The sequence below is a fragment of the Mytilus galloprovincialis genome, chromosome 5 (assembly GCF_965363235.1).
Source record: "Mytilus galloprovincialis chromosome 5, xbMytGall1.hap1.1, whole genome shotgun sequence".
NCBI lineage: Eukaryota > Metazoa > Mollusca > Bivalvia > Mytilida > Mytilidae > Mytilus > Mytilus galloprovincialis.
Genome location: NC_134842.1, coordinates 55,096,757 through 55,115,084, shown reverse-complemented (window position 1 = coordinate 55,115,084; position 18,328 = coordinate 55,096,757). Strand labels below are relative to the sequence as shown.

General features: G+C 31.6%; 1 protein-coding gene across 1 annotated transcript in view; it reads right to left on the bottom strand.

Annotated features, from left to right (window-relative positions):
- LOC143076054 (uncharacterized) overlaps positions 1-16,524 on the bottom strand; it is a 50,571-nt gene extending 34,047 nt beyond the window's left edge. The window contains exons 1-8 of the mRNA XM_076251682.1: positions 16,454-16,524; positions 13,901-13,975; positions 12,602-12,773; positions 11,952-12,257; positions 9,941-9,995; positions 8,770-8,840; positions 3,916-3,966; positions 1,610-1,669 (exon numbers count right to left, since the gene is read on the bottom strand). Coding sequence (XP_076107797.1) covers positions 1,610-1,669; positions 3,916-3,966; positions 8,770-8,840; positions 9,941-9,995; positions 11,952-12,257; positions 12,602-12,773; positions 13,901-13,936 — 751 coding nt within the window. The 5' untranslated portion in view covers positions 13,937-13,975; positions 16,454-16,524. The remainder of the gene's footprint in view (positions 1-1,609; positions 1,670-3,915; positions 3,967-8,769; positions 8,841-9,940; positions 9,996-11,951; positions 12,258-12,601; positions 12,774-13,900; positions 13,976-16,453) is intronic.
- Positions 16,525-18,328: the final 1,804 nt, after the last annotated feature.

Here is an 18,328-nt window from a genome sequence, read left to right as displayed (position 1 = left end):
TTTTCGTGGCAAGAAGTATACTTTTTGTTTCTTTTACACAATTGTTTCTATATATTTGGTACAATGTTGCAGCATTTCGAGATTTACCATAGAAGATTTCATCTGACGTAATTATTTGACATTTAAAATCAAACTATCATTTGTATGTGTCCAACACAAAAAATAAAAATAATTGTTTGCCTCACGTATTCCAATGAAAGAAAGGATTTACCAACTTAAGTCAGATTACCTCCAACCTTATCATTATTGCCTACTTCGCCACATATTAGGTCAATCTAGAATGATGCATAGTGGAGGTCTGTTATTGTAAAAAGCTCAATAAGCGCCAACTATGTATTTTGAATTGTCAAGACGACCCTTTCAGTGCATTATCATGTTTTGCTAGAAGTTGAACACCGTCTTTTATATCGTCAATTATGTATTATAGAGATAAACACTGTTCATTTTCCCGCCTCTTAACAATATACATTTTTAACAATCATGACAAGACCTTTTAATAGAACCATAGATTTTGTCAGCGGAGACTGACACGCACCAACTCCGCATATAATAAATTGTTAACCAGGTATAAAACTGTTTGGATTCCAACTTGTTCACCATATAAACATACTATTTTTTTATTGACGTTACACGAATATGTTTCAATATGTCTTTTCAAAACAATAAATGTTGTTTTCTTTTCTTTCTTGGAGAGATCATCTATGTTTTCGTCTAGTTCCAGTGTGTGCTTTCGCGATTTTGATCGTTGACATTAACATAGCATTTTATGATGATTGTTAGATATAGGAATTGCCTTTCTTTCTAATTATTAATTTTCGACATACATATATACGTAGTGTAAGATTTGCTAGCATGATTAAGAACATGGTATGGTGTATCAAGATGTACTAGTATTTAAAATCTTCAATTTGAAAAAAAAAACCAATTAATACAATAGATAATTTTATAACTATGTTGTTTTTAAGCTAGTAATATATAAGGACAAAACGTAGAAAATGTTACAGATTATGAATAGATAGAAAAAGTACATGTCATTGAAATAATCATGAAATGTACTTTTGGCAGATAGCTCTAAAAAATGCTTTAAGAAATTAAAAGATACATATGGAATCACTGATATTATAAGAAAAGTTTAGCTGATTTTTGTAGAAAAAGTAATTAGTGGAATATTAATTATCTCCCTTTATAACACTTTTCATAGTCAGTTAACAAATCTCTCATTTTGAAACGCAAAGTTGTTTAAAAAGATAAAACAATAAGTTATTTGTATTGGTAGTTTCGCATATGTAAAACAAAAAGTGAACCGATTGTTTATTGATTTTGCGATTAAATAGTACAAAAGACTCTATATCTTCCTTCAGTAAAATAATGTACAAAAGGCAACAATAGCATACCGCTGTTCAAAAGTCATAAATCGATTGAGAGAAAACAAATCCGGCTTAAAACTCAAACCGAGGTAAACATAACAACTATAAGAGGGCAAAAACGGATCAGCAGAAACACTGTAGTGCAACAAAAAACAAATACCGACATACATACATACTACATGTTTCCTATATATTCATTTATGCTTCTGAAAAGTACAAAACTTCATATAGTATGTACTTACTATAGGTTTGGATATTTTGTCGACAAATTCTGTTTGAAATGTAGATCCCCAAAAATACGACTGAAAGAAGCAAGAAATTATTACGCGAAAAATCTAACATGTGTTGTATAACACCAGAAATACGATTTTGTCGAACACAACAAACTCTTTACTAGAATAAAAGTTAAAACATTCATTAACTTTTGGTTTTGAGTAATGTTTGCGTACTAATCGTTTTCACTTAAATGAAATTTTATGCGAATGTCATACAAGTTATTGATTAAACTAACTTTAAAGCAGGTTTGACAAAAAATATGGTAGATAAAACCTGGTTTTATAGCTAGCGTAACATCTCCTTATGAAATTCGCATAAAATTCTGTTATATGACAACAACATGTGAATAAAACTAAAAGACAGAATAGGAAAAGTGTTAAAGAAAGGGGTACAGCAGTCAACATTGCGTTATAATCTGTATCATTTAGAAAACAAACAAATATGCCAATAATGAAAAACAAAATGGTTTATAGACAAAGCGCATAAGCAAATATGAATAACAAGATAATCCACCATTTTCTACTTAAGGAAATTATGGAACTAAGTCAAAAATATGACAGTTGTTTTCAATTCGTTTGGTATGTTTGAGCTTTTGGTTCTGCCATTTGCTAAGTAACATTCCGTTTTACATTTTCCTTGGTATCTTTCTTTGTTTATTTTTTTCGTTGGTTTAACCCTCTATGCAGTTGTTTATTGCCTAGAGCGAATGCTGATGTTATATGCATTCCCTTGATGAAGTTTAACCCTCTATGCAGTTGTATAGTTCCTAGAGCAAATGCTGATGTTATATGCATTCTCTTGATGAAGTCGATATGCTCGTATTCACGATTTCAGACCTACATGTTGATATTTTCAAATCTTGACTTGGACACTACTTTCATATCATGTTGAATACTTAAATTCGTGGATATACCCATTCACAAAACATAACCCAGTTTTTGATTGGGTTCGAGATGCTGAGTCTTCATTTTTCATATGTTGTGTATTGTGTACTTTTATTTGTCGGTTTGTCTTTTTCTGTATTAGCCCTGGCGTTGTCAGATTATTTTCGAATTATGGGTTTGAATGACCCTCTGGTATCTTTCGCCCCTCTTTTGATATCTACGCAAAACGGTAAATTAGTATTGTTGAAGGCCATATTATAATGGTTACAGACAATATGAGAGTAGATATGGTTTAACACACAAACAATAATTTGAGTTCTGTTTTTATTTTATTTTCCTTTTCACAGAAATATCGAGTTAAAGAAGAAGAAAAAACGCCACAAACTTTACGTTCTTCTTTTCGTGTTAGTTTAAGAGGCCTCTTTGGCCACTTGGTCTACATAATGTATCTGGTGTGTTAATAGTCTGTCAACACTGACGTTGTGAGTTTGAAACCTGCACATTGCAGGTGTGTTAGACCCCATATTGATTACAGGATCGTCAGTTTGTATACCAAAGGTCGGTTTTTCTCCTTGGCAATTTGAATTCCCCTATCAATAAAAAGACTGACAGACACGAGATAGCCATTAGTACTTACAAAACACCAACAATCAACTAATTAAAAAGTCATTTAGTGGTTTTATTAATATATGTGTAGCTAAACCATTTGTGCTGCTGATAGCTTTTACCAATCTTTTATAGCATGATAGCCAAAAACTTGTTAATAAGTCAAAATTCGTCATTTAAAAGCAACGACTTTGTTTTTGGTCATTTCAGAATTTCTAAACGATATTGTATTGCTGATAGTATGTCCTGTCAAAAGCATTTGAAATAAGTCACCTTGTTTGTTCAATTTTTTAATAACAAAATTATGAGATGTTATGAAAGATATTAGTTCAAGGACTAACCCTCAAAATATTCTAGTGAAAATCCTTGTCAAATATTACATTTTGATGGTCATGCTGAAAATGTCACATTTCATTCGAAGGAACTAACATACATTTATCATATTCTGCTTGTATAAATTAGGAAAACAACCTTTTATCAGACTATTGTTATAACTTTATGTAAACCCCAGTTTTTGCAATCATTTTGTTCGCATCAGAAAGGACAGCATATGTGTGGTTTTTTTTTAATGTTTAGCGCTGATTTATTCATTTACATAGTTAAACAATCAATAACCACTGTTGAGTTACCGAAAGAAAGTTTTGCTCCACCAAGTATCGTCAGTTTGAAAGAAATATCTATTGGAACGTTTGCAAGAACCTTTACCTTTAACTGAAAAAATATCGTCAAGAATTGATGAACAATGATATGCGAGAATAATCAATTATACTTGATGTACTTACGATGTAAGATTATAAGTAATATCAGTACAACTACAGATGCCTTTGTACGATCTACAATTATACATAATATACACAATTATTACTATTTTATATATTTAAGTCCAATTTTCTTTGTTGTAGGCTATATATATGAACATAGGTCTAATCTGTCTTATCACTGGCATTTTGGAAGATATTGAATGAGATGAACATGAGAGATTATCAGTCATCAAAAACACTATTTGTAAAAAAAATTAGGACAACTACAACCGCTTTTGTACAATAGGCATCTGCAATTAAACATAATTCAAACAATGATTTTTTTGTGATTTTGAATTTAAGTTGAAAATTGAGAATGGAAATATGGACTTTGGCAAAGAGAATGTATATGTATATAGGTCAAATCTGTCTTATCAATGGCATTCCTGGAGATATGATCTTCTTACTTGTCAAAGGAATTAACTGCTATTAAATAAAGCGTCATCTAGTTTCGAAAGCTTTCTACGTTATTGCAGTATCCTATGTCCGTGTTGACTGCTTGTCATTGGTAAAAAGAAAGAATGATAGGAACAAACAACAATTCATTCAATTCAATCACAGAAGTTGTTATTTCTGTGACCAATTGTCTTACCAATTAGAATTAAAAATTTAAAATAGTTAACGAAACACTAACTCGAATGGGGGGCTTAACAAAGGAATAATTTTGTTATTGGTATTGTTTTGTACACTTTTTATGCTTTATATAATTTGTTGATTGTGTGCAGATCCAGCGCCCTCGTGGGAAATATCGTTGACTAATATTCAGACGTTTTTATATATCTATATATTTATATATATAATTCATCTAAATAATAGCCCAACAATGTTAGATCTGTGCCCGACGCGCTAAACCATTCGATCACCTAGGCTCTGATGTGAAAAAAAGTAAAATCACAAAAATACTGAACTCCTAGGAAAATTCAAAACGGAAAGTCCATAATCAAATGACAAAATCAAATGATAAAACACAACAAACGAATGGACAACAACTGTCATATTTCTGACTTGGTACAGGCATTTTCAAATGTAGAAAATGGTGGATTGAACCTGGTTTTATAGCGCTAAACCTCTCACTTGTATGACTGTCGCATCAAATTCCATTATGTTTACAACGATGCGTGAACAAAACAGACATTTGGTAAACATGTCAAAATATGGGTGCAGCAGTCATCACTGTGTCACAATCTAAAAACAAACAAATATTTAACAAAAAAACACTAACAGCATCTATCAAATTTAAAAATCACATTCATTACTTCGCGTGTTTGACGTCAGAAAAGGTAAACGTCACACAGGAAGAAATATAAAATAGTTTTGTTGTTCAAAGTATTTAAAAATAAAATGATAATTTCACATTGGGAATGATGGTATACAGGGTTAAAATATAAAAAAGTTTTGTTAGACCTAATTTCAGAAAAAGACCGAGATAAAAAATCATCCAGACGTTCATTAAGAAACCCCATATGGTTAATACCACTACGCAAGTAAAATAGTTTTGTCGTTCAAAGTATTTTCAAATTTATAATAGAGATTATTTATTATTTAGGAAATCCCTATAAACAGGTTGTGTTGAAAAGGTAACAGTCTATTGTCTTGCATGCATCACTTTACACTCGAATTCAATAAAATTGAGAATGCCCAGAAGGTCTAATTGAAAGTGGAATTCGAAAATCTAAACTACTGACACTTCAAGAATTACGAACCCCGAAAGTGAAGGACACGGATGAAAACTTAAGGAAATTACTGTTTGTTAGTACACATGACCCGTATTCACCAAACGTTTTTAATACAATTAAATCAAACCTTCCGATTTTACATGAAAGTGAAACTATGAAAAAATTGATACCGGAAGGAAACTTAATCTACAGCCGCAGACAACCTAAAAACTTAAAGAAACACTTAACCAGAGCTCGGTTCGAACCGAAAGTTAGTGACTTTGAAATAAAGTCTTGCGGTGATTCAAGATGCGGTGTTTGCAGTCAAGATATAAAATATTTAGAAACGGGTAAACTAAAAGCATTTAAAGATGGCAAAAAATTTCATGTGAACGCCAATATGACTTGTAAGACAACAATCTTATTATCTGCGTCACATGTCCTGGTTGTCACGCAAATTATATTGGACAGACCGGGAATAGCCTCTGTGAACGGGTGCGAGTTCACAAAGAACAAATAAAACACCCACAATACAGAAATTCGTCAATTAATGCCCATCTTGACACTTGTGGTAAAAAGCATTTTCAAATAATGCCTTTTTTAAATGTAGACGGGATGAAGCATATAGAAAAGAGATGGAACGTTATTTCATAACAAAGTTCCGATCGAAATTAAATCCACGGAGATTTTTTAATAACGAACAATGCCGGAACGTCACAAACCTCCTTAACGAAGTCGCCTATAGCGACACTACATCAGTTATCCTGAAGAGTCCCAATGGAAGGATAAAATCGATAGAATGGAACTATTAACTTTTTACTTATTTTGCTATTTTATTTAATGAATATATATATCTGCACATGTGAAAATAATTTTTTACGCCTATATATATATATATGTATTATACATTTATACATTGTATATATATATATATTCATAAGTACGTCTGTGTCAGTGGCAACCCTACAACAGATGTATCCATCGGATCGCCATCAATGATGGTGATACATGGCTTTGTACATAATGTATATATATACAACTCGTCTAAACATCAACCCAACAATGTTAGATCTGTAAATTTGCTTTCGCAAATTTTTGGTTCTTCCCTCGCCGGGATTCGAAACCATGCTTCTGTGTGTCACGATATCACAGAAGCATGGTTTCGAATCCCGGCGAGGGAAGAACCAAAAATTTGCGAAAGCAAATTTACAGATCTAACATTGTTGGGTTGATGTTTAGACGAGTTGTATATATATTTATATATATAACAAGTCAAAAAGGGTACATCATCACCATTAAATAACTATAAAATGAACAAATATTAGATAATTCGGATAACAGATATCCTTCTTCAATAATAGCACGATGTCAAATGAATCATGTCAATATATTATAACTGAGAAACTATCAAAATCTTGAAATTTATACAATTTAAGCGAACACCACAGACGCTGGTACAATTTTAAAATTTTCAAACACGGCGCAAAGATTACAAAGATATGCCAAATAAAGATAGTTATTTGCTATATAAACTGGCACAACTCTAAATTTCCAAAGGTTGTGACAGTTAAGATGTTATAACTGCATGGAGGGCAGTCCTCAAAAAAAAAAAAATCAAAACTGCCCTAACCGATCCAAGTTGGTATAATATTTCAAATTTGACAACGGTAGGGCAATTGCAACAGAAACTACATATTTAAGCCTCCCAAACGAATAGCAGTTTAATAATGATTAGAAAAATAAGTTTTATCTAATAAGGTAAAATAATTGAACGTGGCTACGTACTTATACATCCATCCCAAATGAATGGAGCCCTGTAATTTAAACTGGTATTTTAAAAAAAATCTTCGTACTGTAAAGCCAGTACGGAAGCCGGAGTTACTGGAAACAAGTGATGACAGGAAAACGAGTGACTCATTCTATGTTTTTTTCATTTATGCCCTCTTGGGAAACTGTCCTTAACTTTCTAATCCAGATCTTTCCCGAGCGACTCTGCCGACCTTCGACCAACCCTCGATGTGGTCTATGATTGTGATGGTAAGATTTTTGAGATCAGCTTGTGTGTGCCCAGGAGATCTCAAATGACGACTTACGGGTAGGTCGGGATTGCAAGTGTAGTCACTTCGATGACCATTCATGCGTTTGTTGAATGACTGCTCTGTCTCGCCAACATACTGCATGCCACATCGACACTGCAGGAGGTATACAACATTCTGGGTTTTGCAAGTTACATTGCAAAATATAGTGTACACATACCGAGTCGAGTGGCAAGTAAATGTTTGAGTATTTAGTATTTGTTGACAAGTCAGACAACGTCTGTTACCACATGACTTGCACCATCCTGCAATTGAACAGCTTTTAATTGAGGAGACGTCAGCTCTAACAAATAAGTCCTTCAGACTTGCTGGTCTACGAAAAGCTAAGACAGGAGGATTGGGAAAGATCTTGAATAATTTAGGGTGTTTGGCAATAGTTTGCCAATTTGCACGGATCAAACGTGAAAGGTTAGTAAAGGCTGGATTGTATTTTAGAACAAACGGGACTATTTTGCTGCGCCTCTTCCGTTTGTACTGTAAAAGGTCATTGCGGCTGTTATTGTTAGCGCGCGCAAACCCCTTATCTATGTCCAATTTCTTATAGCCTCGTTTTGTCAAAATTCCGCGAAGTTCCTGTAACCGTTTCGTGACAGCCTCCTCAGAGGAGCAAATTCGCTTTACTCTGAGAGCTTGACTGTACGGGATAATTTTTGTACAGTGTTTGGGGTGACAGCTTTGGGGAGAAAGGTACTGATGTTTATCTGTGGGTCTACAGTAGAGGTCTGCTGATATGACACCGTCCTTTATAAATGTGGTTGTGTCTAAGAAAGATATTTTAGAGTCGGAAATTTCATACGTAAATTTAATTGAATGGTGGGCGTTGTTTGCATGTCTGTTGAAATCATCCAGTTTTTGTTGGGATTCAATCCATTTCATGTCAACATCTTCAATCTTCAAACGGAACCAAGACAGAGGTTTGGATAAAGATGCTGCAATAATTTGTTTTTCTAATTTGCCAATGAAAATAAATGTATGTATACAATGTAACACAACACAACCTAGCTACTAACTGTCTGCTTATGCTGTCCTAACATGATCATGTTTTTTTATGTTTTTTTTGTGTGCTCAAACATGCACAAACTTACTTGTTGGAAAAGTTAGGTTGTATCTATAGTTGTCGAGCTCAATAATCCTTATTGACTTCGATTTATCATAGCTATCAAAAAGAAAAAGAATTTATTGACATATCAAATCAAACAACTATGCTCATTAGTTCATAAATAATACTTCAATTTGAAATTCGTTTTGTAAGTGCAACATTAATTTTGCTGTTCTCACCAGTAAATGAATTTTATACTGAATTTGATATGACTGCAATCATAAATCTCTGGATATAGAAACAAAACATAATCCCATTATTATTCTTCTATGATAATTTGTGTATTCTTGTGTTTCATTTTGGCTTATATGCTTTGTCTATATGACTTTTTTGTGTTTCTTTGTAACATATGACGTGTCTCTGAACTACATCCCGTCATCGTGTTTTTTTTTGCCATGGTAAGTGTTTGTTCACATATTTGTTTGTTTTTACAGTGATTAAGATAATAACCATTGTTGACTGCTGTACCCGTATTTTTTACTTTTGTTTTTACCTATTACGACTGTTTCTTTTGTCCACATATCGTTGTCAACATAATGGAATTTTATGAGACTGTCATACAAGTGAGAGGTTTAGCTAGCAATAAAACCAGGTTTAATCCACCATTTTCCACGTAAGAAAATGCGACACCAAGTCAGGAATATGACAGTTGTTGTCCATTTGTTTGATGGTTTTTGAGCTTTTAGTTTTGCCATTTGATTAGGGACTTTCCATTTTAAATTTTCCTCGGAGTTCATTTTTTTTGTGATTTTTTCTTTTTGATATATTTTTTAAGGTATTTACTACCCAGTTTGCTGCACATGTTGCAGTAAGTTCAGTGATATCGGAAATTGGAAATACAATCAAAATTAGTGTTTTCTTGCAGGTAAGAAGTAAAATCAAAAAATTACTGAACTTCATTGTGTGTATATTTTTAGCACAGATAAAAAACAGAAAGTTAATATATGCAAATAATGCGATTGATTCTTGATTTACAAATACAAAATGTACATGCTGATATTTTTCATTCAAACAAACTGACATCATTTGTGTTTTCCTGTCTTTTCAATACATTATGAAATGGCTTTTTTTGAATAAAATATAAACATATCATGTAACAGTGAATGAACATTATGGTTAGTAATATGTTTTAAGAAACTTGTCAGAACTGAACTTACTCATCTTCCAATGAGCGGTTTGTTATAATATTCATTTCAACTGAGGATTTAGAATCTGGAAAAAATAAAGATACATAAATTTTGTAGTTGGAATTATATATTCATTTTTGGTTTTATTATTTGCTTTTGTTCTGGTTTCATTTCACTTTAGCGTGTTTTATTATTTCATTGTGTTATTTATAAAGCATTGAAAACGTAATTGTCGGTAACTTATATTTCTTTGTTTCAGAAGTGTTACTTTTTTCATTCAGTCTCATGCATGACGATTGTCATAATTTAAACCAACAATACATGTTAATCTGAATTTCATTGTCGTTATAACTTATAAGTATGAGTGTAATAACAATATATCGTGTAACTGTTAGTTTCGGTTGTTCGAGTTGCTAGATATTGTAAACGTGTGGAGATGTTGGTACTTGATTTTCTATTATCTACACATTTCATAACAGTACCAGAAACAATTGTAAACTCGCTAACAATAAAAACCCTAAAGGAATACATCACTGGTTTATAAATCTAAAAATAACATTTTATTTTATCCATTACATTTTTTAGTATTTATTAGGAACACTATTGTGATAAAAGAGGCAAAAGAATAAAAACAGACATAAACAACTGTTTCATTAAGCGGTGGTGTCCAGGTGTCCTTAAAGTGACAACATGAATAACACTTTAAATTTTCTTCTTTTCCTATAAGGTGAAATCTGGAAACAAATATGGACATTGTCCGCTATAAAGGTTTCGCGTTTCCAATTAAACGTGCTCACTTGTATGTAAATAGGCCAACATATCAAAGTTTTTCGGTATTGTGATTATTGAGAGCAAAGTTATAATACATATCATATATAAGATATTATTCAGTTTGGTAAATTGAAAAAAAAAGTTAAATGTATCATGAAGTTAAATTTTTTTAAACTACAATTCTTATTCAACATTTATAAAATGGTAAAAGTAATATTATACAAATATTTTTGGGTTACTCCCTTGTCTTGGAAGTGGATACGTCACAAAATTGTATTTATTTTGCTCATAACATTTTATGACTGTTATATCCTTTAACAAAATTGATGCACAATTATATTATTTGGTTAAGAATATTTACAACGTCAAATACATTTTAGAACCTTGGAGTAATGTACACAATTAACAGATGCTCATTTCAATGCAAGGCACATACACTAAAGGTCCACAAACCAACAAGAGTTATTTGAAGTTAGGTTTCATCTATATTACGCAAAGTTGACCTCAGATAAAACTGAAATTCATTGAGTGGTCGATCCCATTGCTGATGATCTGTTAGTCCTTCAGATCATTATCTCTGTAGGCAGTGTCCTGGTACGGACATGGTTTATAACTAAAAAGTTTTTTTTTAAATCACCCGTTGAAAAGAGAGGGGCAGAAGATACTGAAGGGATATTCAAGGTCAGTAGTCGAAGATAATCGGACAACGGAAATAAAAGAAGACAAAAGACATCAGAACAAACAACAATAAGTTAATATACGAAATCATTGAGAAACTACGGTGTCAACTCATAAACAATGGTACGAAAAGTGTTCCTATCATTTTATATTCAGGTAAGAATAAATTCGAATGATTATTATATTCTTGGGGTATTTGAAATACTAATCAGAAGTAAGATAAGAGGATTTTTATGTTTTGTACCCGACGTTCCTAAATTATGTTTGTAACCAATAATGATGACTGTAGAATTTCAAACATTGCTGATATGGCTACACAATCTCATGGGGAATGATATGTTTACACTGAACGAAGATTGCTATTTTAGACCAATCGGTATGTTTCACTATTTTTTTCTACAATATTTCTATTTTTGTAGACAATACCGTCTACGCTGTAATATCTTTCTAAATAACTAAAAAGCAACATAAGAATCATGAATATTTTCAGCAAATACAGATTTTCAATATAATGCTTTGATATGCCATAAAAAAGCTGCACAAATGTATTTTAAGCGGTCTATTTATTTGGAAAGAAGTAATATATATTCACCTTGCGAGCAGTTTGGTTTGTTGTTCGAACGAATTCCGACATAGCAGGAACAATCTTCTTTTGAGGGATTGCAGTAACTTTCGTTTTTCCGGTTCTTCACATAAGCATATCCGTTATAAGTATCACATATACATGTTCTGTCGGACGTCATGTTTCCAATTTCATACGTCATTTGACCTTCGCTGTTGCAAAACGATTTTAGAAAGGCGCAGTCACTAAACAAACCCGTATCAAAAACAAAAGGCTGATATCTTGTATCTCTGCAGGCTGCGCTATTCAAGATCGGTTGAAAGACGTATTTGTAACCTACCAATATAATCAAAAACCGTTTTAATGGATATATTATATATTAATCAAACAATAAGATAAAAATGCATGCCTATACTGCCATTCATCTGTTAACATTATTCATGTTTGTAATACCATACTATCACCTGCAAAATTTACAATGTGATAAAAACAATACATAAATAGTAAGTGTATTCAGATAAAAAAGTAAATTGATTTTAGTAATTTGACAGGTTTGTTTTATCTAAAGCATAGAGTGAATATTTATTAAAACAGCAACTTTATCGAATGGCAAAAAAAAAAAAAATACGTCTGCAAAATATAATATAAAATATATCATATATAGATTTTAAATGATATACCAGGATATAAAATTCTCTTTGTACCACATTCATCCACGTATACATTAACTTGGAATGTCACATTGTATAAACAGGTATACTCTATTGTCCGATTACAGATAGCTTTGGCCCGAAGATTTCTGTGTGCCTGGGATGGACAAGAAAAGTCGTATGCTTCATTGAATGACAACACCTACATAAAATATAAAAATACATGTATATTAATTGTCTACAATCGAAAATCTTAGAGAACACTTCAATTTCTCTCTGTTGTACTAGCATTTTGTTCTAACAACTTCTACACAACCTTAGCTGAATTTGGCAACACTTTTGGGAATTTTGGTCCTCAATGCTCTTCAACTTCGTACTTTATTTGGCCTTTTTTTTTTTTTTTTTTTACTTTTTTGGATTCAAGCGTCACTGATGAGTCTTTAATAGACGAAACGCGCGTCTGGCGTATATACAAAATTTAGTCCTGGAATCTATGATGAGTTTATTTTTATTCACGGTGTAAGTCGTTCAAACTTATTACATAATTATAATTTTACACTGCAATATATTCTACAAGTCTTTTAGCATTTCAGATGTTTATACTGCAGTTTCATTAAAATCAATGAATTGCCACAAAGAGTACACAAGATAGTATTCGGATCGAGTGTTTATTTTAAAAGTGTTCATTTTTGTCTAGCATACACATTGTAAATAGAGACAGTTCGCTAAAGGAGTACCCATATGAAAACATTTCAAGAAAAGGTAGAAATTATACAAAACAATTTAAAAGAGATAACATTATTCATACTACTAATATTGAACCAAAAACAAGAAAATTGAAATTGATATACAAAAAAAAAAAAAAACAACAATAACGACTCATTTATACATTTTTACCTTGTGTCAGGCACACACACTAATTGAAAATCAAATCACATTTTGTTGCATTTATAAACATCTAGAATACTCTTGTAAATGAAATACAGTTTTGAATAGTCGATGATCTTGATATCATTTGAAAAAATGAGACCATACTTTTTTTTGTATATTATATTCTCTAAGTTTAAGGTAAAGCAAGTGATATACATATAATGTGTGTTGGCATAAATCATAAAAGAACTAAACTATGCTTATCAAACCATCGATATGTGGATTTCTCAAGTCTGAAATTGTCAGTAACTGATAAATGTGATAAATATATGTAATTGGTAGAGACTTCAGTAATCGTCTTTCAACAAATTTGATTAAATTGAGGCACAGTTTTTGTTTATTCACTTATACTTCAAAATTCTTACATAGTAGACATTTGAGAACTGAATTATTTTTTACCTGAAAGACGAACCAAAGGCTTAATATGTTCTTCATTATTCATGAATTGATTTCTTTAGTGCTAGAAAGTGTCATCTACAAAGACAAAAATTAAGATACATAGTAAAAGTCAACATAATAGATAATAGTTTGAACAAATCAATCAATAATAATCTTTATTATATTCAATAAGAACCAGTATCCGTATATAAATGCAGTACTGAAATACGGGCAACTGGGCAGGTTATGCCCTCCTCGACTAACAGTCAACCAACATATGTGTTATGCTAACATTACTGCATAACTAATATCATTTATCCACCATAAGTAGTTATTCTTAAGCTGACTTATAACTTAATTTTACATTGTTGACGACACTGATGACAATGCCACAGACAGTTCTCGTCTTCACCAACAAAAACACAAATGTATTCCGTTTAGGACATTACTGATTCTTTTATTGTTGCTGAGCAGGCATATAATTATGATAGTTGCACAACCTTGAAGGTCCTTCATATGCTACATTGTTGCACGTCTGTACACCTCAATTATCATTTTGTGATTCGTATCTTGATATGATGTCTATAATTTTAATTTCTTGTTACAAAATTGAGAAACGAAATTGGGAATATGTCAAATAGCAGGAAATAACACGTAGACAAAAATATGTAATTGTTCAGTGTCAATGAACGTCATACTAAACTTAAACATCTAAAAAAAAAACATAAAATTAAAAATCATACAAAACCAACGAAGGCATAAAAGCATAAACCTGCAGCACATGGAGGCACTCTACTGTCTACACAAGCACTAATGGAAATGGAGAATGTTTCGAAGAGACAATAGCCCGATCAAAGAACAGAAAACAGCCGATTTTTTTTTTATTTTGATACACTTCTATCCTACATTGTTTCCCCTTACTCATGGTCGAAATAATAGAAGAAAATAATTTATGTTCATAATTGAATATTTGACAAACGTGTCTGTGTTTATCCTACATAATTTAATCTAATTACAGAAAAAAGTGCTATGGAAAAAGTACCAAAGTCAGCAAAAATTCATATTCAATTCATTGTGTGGTTGAAAAAGTTCAAACTATTCTTAAATAAATCTAAATGTTTTGGCGTTTTAAGATTTTTTAAGGTATATTCCTACTGGAGCAATTGTATTGCATTGCATTTATTGATATAAAATAAGAGAAAACATATACATTATGCAGCTGCAACACAAAAGGTCTCAGTGTAAATCAGTCAGAATTGTACTTCGTCAAAATTATCTCCCCTTTAAGACTGCGACTTTTCACAATCGAAAAAATGAACCCCATTGTTATAATGACGAGCTGCGAATTTGAAAACCGATAAATTTATCCACATAGCACCATTGCGATTATTATATGCCAGTTGTATATTAAAAGACAAATGTATCTTATTTCTTTTTTTGCATCATCTAATGTACTTTTTTGGTGGCAGTTTTCAAAAATTCTTATGAAATATTTCGTGGAAGGAAGATGTATAAATTTAAAGGTTGACGACTAATATTTAAAGAAAACACATACAAAAATGCAGTTTTTTGGAGATATGCATAGTGAGTTCCACTTGTAAGTCTGTCGTCAAGTACTTTTAGCAAAAATTAGTTACTCGAACATACATTTATCTACTATGTTGTTCTGACTCATTAGAAAGATATTTGTTTGCCCTATATATTTCGTCGATTAGTAGTGTGGTTTTTAATATTATTACACCTGTAGCCTAAATATAAAAAAGGAACAGAATCTGAAGCGAAAGGATGAATCAAATAGTTGTGCTTTATACGTTTTTAAGACAGAAAAATCAACTCAAATATGCCCGAACATAAAAAAGTTATTCCACTTTCTCTTGCAATGGAATTATTGCCAATTTTCAGTTTTTTCTTCTTCAAAAAGGTTACCGGGGCAGAGATAAGAATCAGGGCTTTCAAAAGATCAATCTATTATCTAGCTGTGGATTTATTTAGTCGGAATTTATGCTTATGCACAAAAACGATTCATATATATTTGCTCGTACCACAATCAACTGTTTGTCTATAGTTTAAAAGTTAAAAAATATATCGAAATTCAATACTATAATTTAAGTAAACACACGTATATAAGATGAATACTAAAATATCGTTCGTTACTAAACTTGCAAAGCCCATTGGAACCGATGTCAACAATTCAAGTATGCCATTTTGGCTTTGTTACATTTTTAAACATACAGTTTTATTTATTTTAATTTATTTTAACTGGGTATCCGACTAATATGAGTATGCACTATCAATTAATAATCAAGGTATTGTATATCATTTCTTCTTCTTGTTACTTTCTGAAACACAAAATCAATATAATTTTTAGATATCCTGGTGCCTAATATTCAAAATTAACATATGTTTGTGTATAAATAGATCACTTGTAATTTTGTAAACATTGTAAACAATGATTATGATAAATTACAACTTTGACACGTAATTTTCAGCACTGAAACATAAAATGACTAAGATATTACATCAATTTCATTATTTTCTGTTAATACCGAATACTCAATGTTTCTTATTTTTTACCTTATCGAATAGCACAGACATGAATTCAAAATTCTAAACCTGTATAATCCTTTATATTTGTTGAACAGTCGCCATTAGATTTAAATTTATCCAGGTATGACAGTTAAGTGAACAATTATTGATTTTATAAAAATACTTTTTATTGTCATTTGATCGTTTGTAAAGAAGACAACCTTGCCCTAAATTGTTTTTAATCAAGACAGGGTTAAATACTTTGACATGCATTACTAGTCATTTTGGAGTTTTAATTGATATGATAGCATCGTAATAATTTTTTTTACAAAAATGCCTGTGAAGACACGTCTGTTTTGAAGCATTGGTAAACTTATATTTATAAACGCGTCAAATTAGCAGCTGGCTATTCTCGCAAGTTTATTCATTTATTGTGTTTCACATAAGAACGTAAACAGACTGGCAAATAACCTTCATTTTATGGAAAATAATTTTCAAAACATTGTTTAGACACATTATATTACAGAGTTATGCATGCATTAGATATTTATCATAGACTTACTACTAAAATAACTAGGTCAAATATTTTACCATTGTTTTGCCATTCCAGAACCGTTTATTTTTGATATAAACAATAATGAACAGGTCAACGGGTTCAAAAAGCAAGATTTAGAAAGCAGCATTAACTGCGCACCTTATTATTAGCATGAATTTTCAGATGACAATACAAATACTTAAAATTTAGGCTACAACTAAGGCGTAGCTACTTCATTTAAGCCAGGGAATTAATGTCGTAGAAGAGCTCTAGTAGCCCTCTAATCAAACCAATAATTGTAACCTGAAATGTATTTGTATGTAGTAAAGGAGGAGCGTAAGATTTCAGAAGAACATTCAAACTCAAGATCGAAAATACCTGACAACACCCTGGCTCAAAAAAAGGGACACAGACAAATAATAGTACACAAGACACAACAAAGAAAACTAAAGACAAAGCAACACAAACCCCACCAAAAACTAGATGTGTGCCCCAGACGCGTAAGCAGATCTTGCTCCACATAATAGTTAAGTGGGTAAGAACGTAAGGTGTGAATCCCAAAATACAGTCGAAAAAAGATATAACTCGAAGTCGGGTTATAGGATCGGTAATGAGTTTAGCAAAAAACATTACAACAACCACTAGTGTTGCTGCCAGTTTCACCAGGAAGCAATCTTTAAATATTAAACATTTCATTGATTCTGTAATATATTTCCGACAATTTTTTCAGGAAACACTTAAAAAAAAACATTTGACGATATTTAGATGTTTCAACAGTTTCCCCAGGGAAACCCATCCTCCTAAAGCTTCAAATGGGAAAAAGTAAAATCAGAAAAGGTTAAAAAAAAATGACATTTCGTAATAACATTAAATTCCGTTTACACTGTCAGTTTACACAGAAAACCCTTCATGATAAGGAATTTGTTCTAGGAAATATTGTTGGCAATGAATAACACAAGCTATCAATTTACAAAGGACACTCCGTCATAACAATGTTTTCAATAAGACGTTCTTGAAAAGTTAGTTTGAAAATACCTTTAGATAAATTTGGATACTGTCAGTTTCCGTTCATTATAAAGTAACCGCTAGGAGGTAACAATTGAGAAAAATGACGTGTAACAATAACAAGTCGACACTGGCAGAGTGTAGCTAGGATACAGCAAATAAAGTGAGCCTTTTTCCTGAAAGATTCGAGAAACAGACCTTATTATGAAAAAGTTATTAAAACGTGGATAAATGAACGAATTTAAATTTAAAAGTATGATACATTTGATAAGTTTGTTCGATTTTACTACAAAACCACTTATCGTTTTATCAATGACATTATCAAATACATATCTGCTAATGTTGGCCGATCAATCTAAATCATAAAGTCGCAAATTCAAACG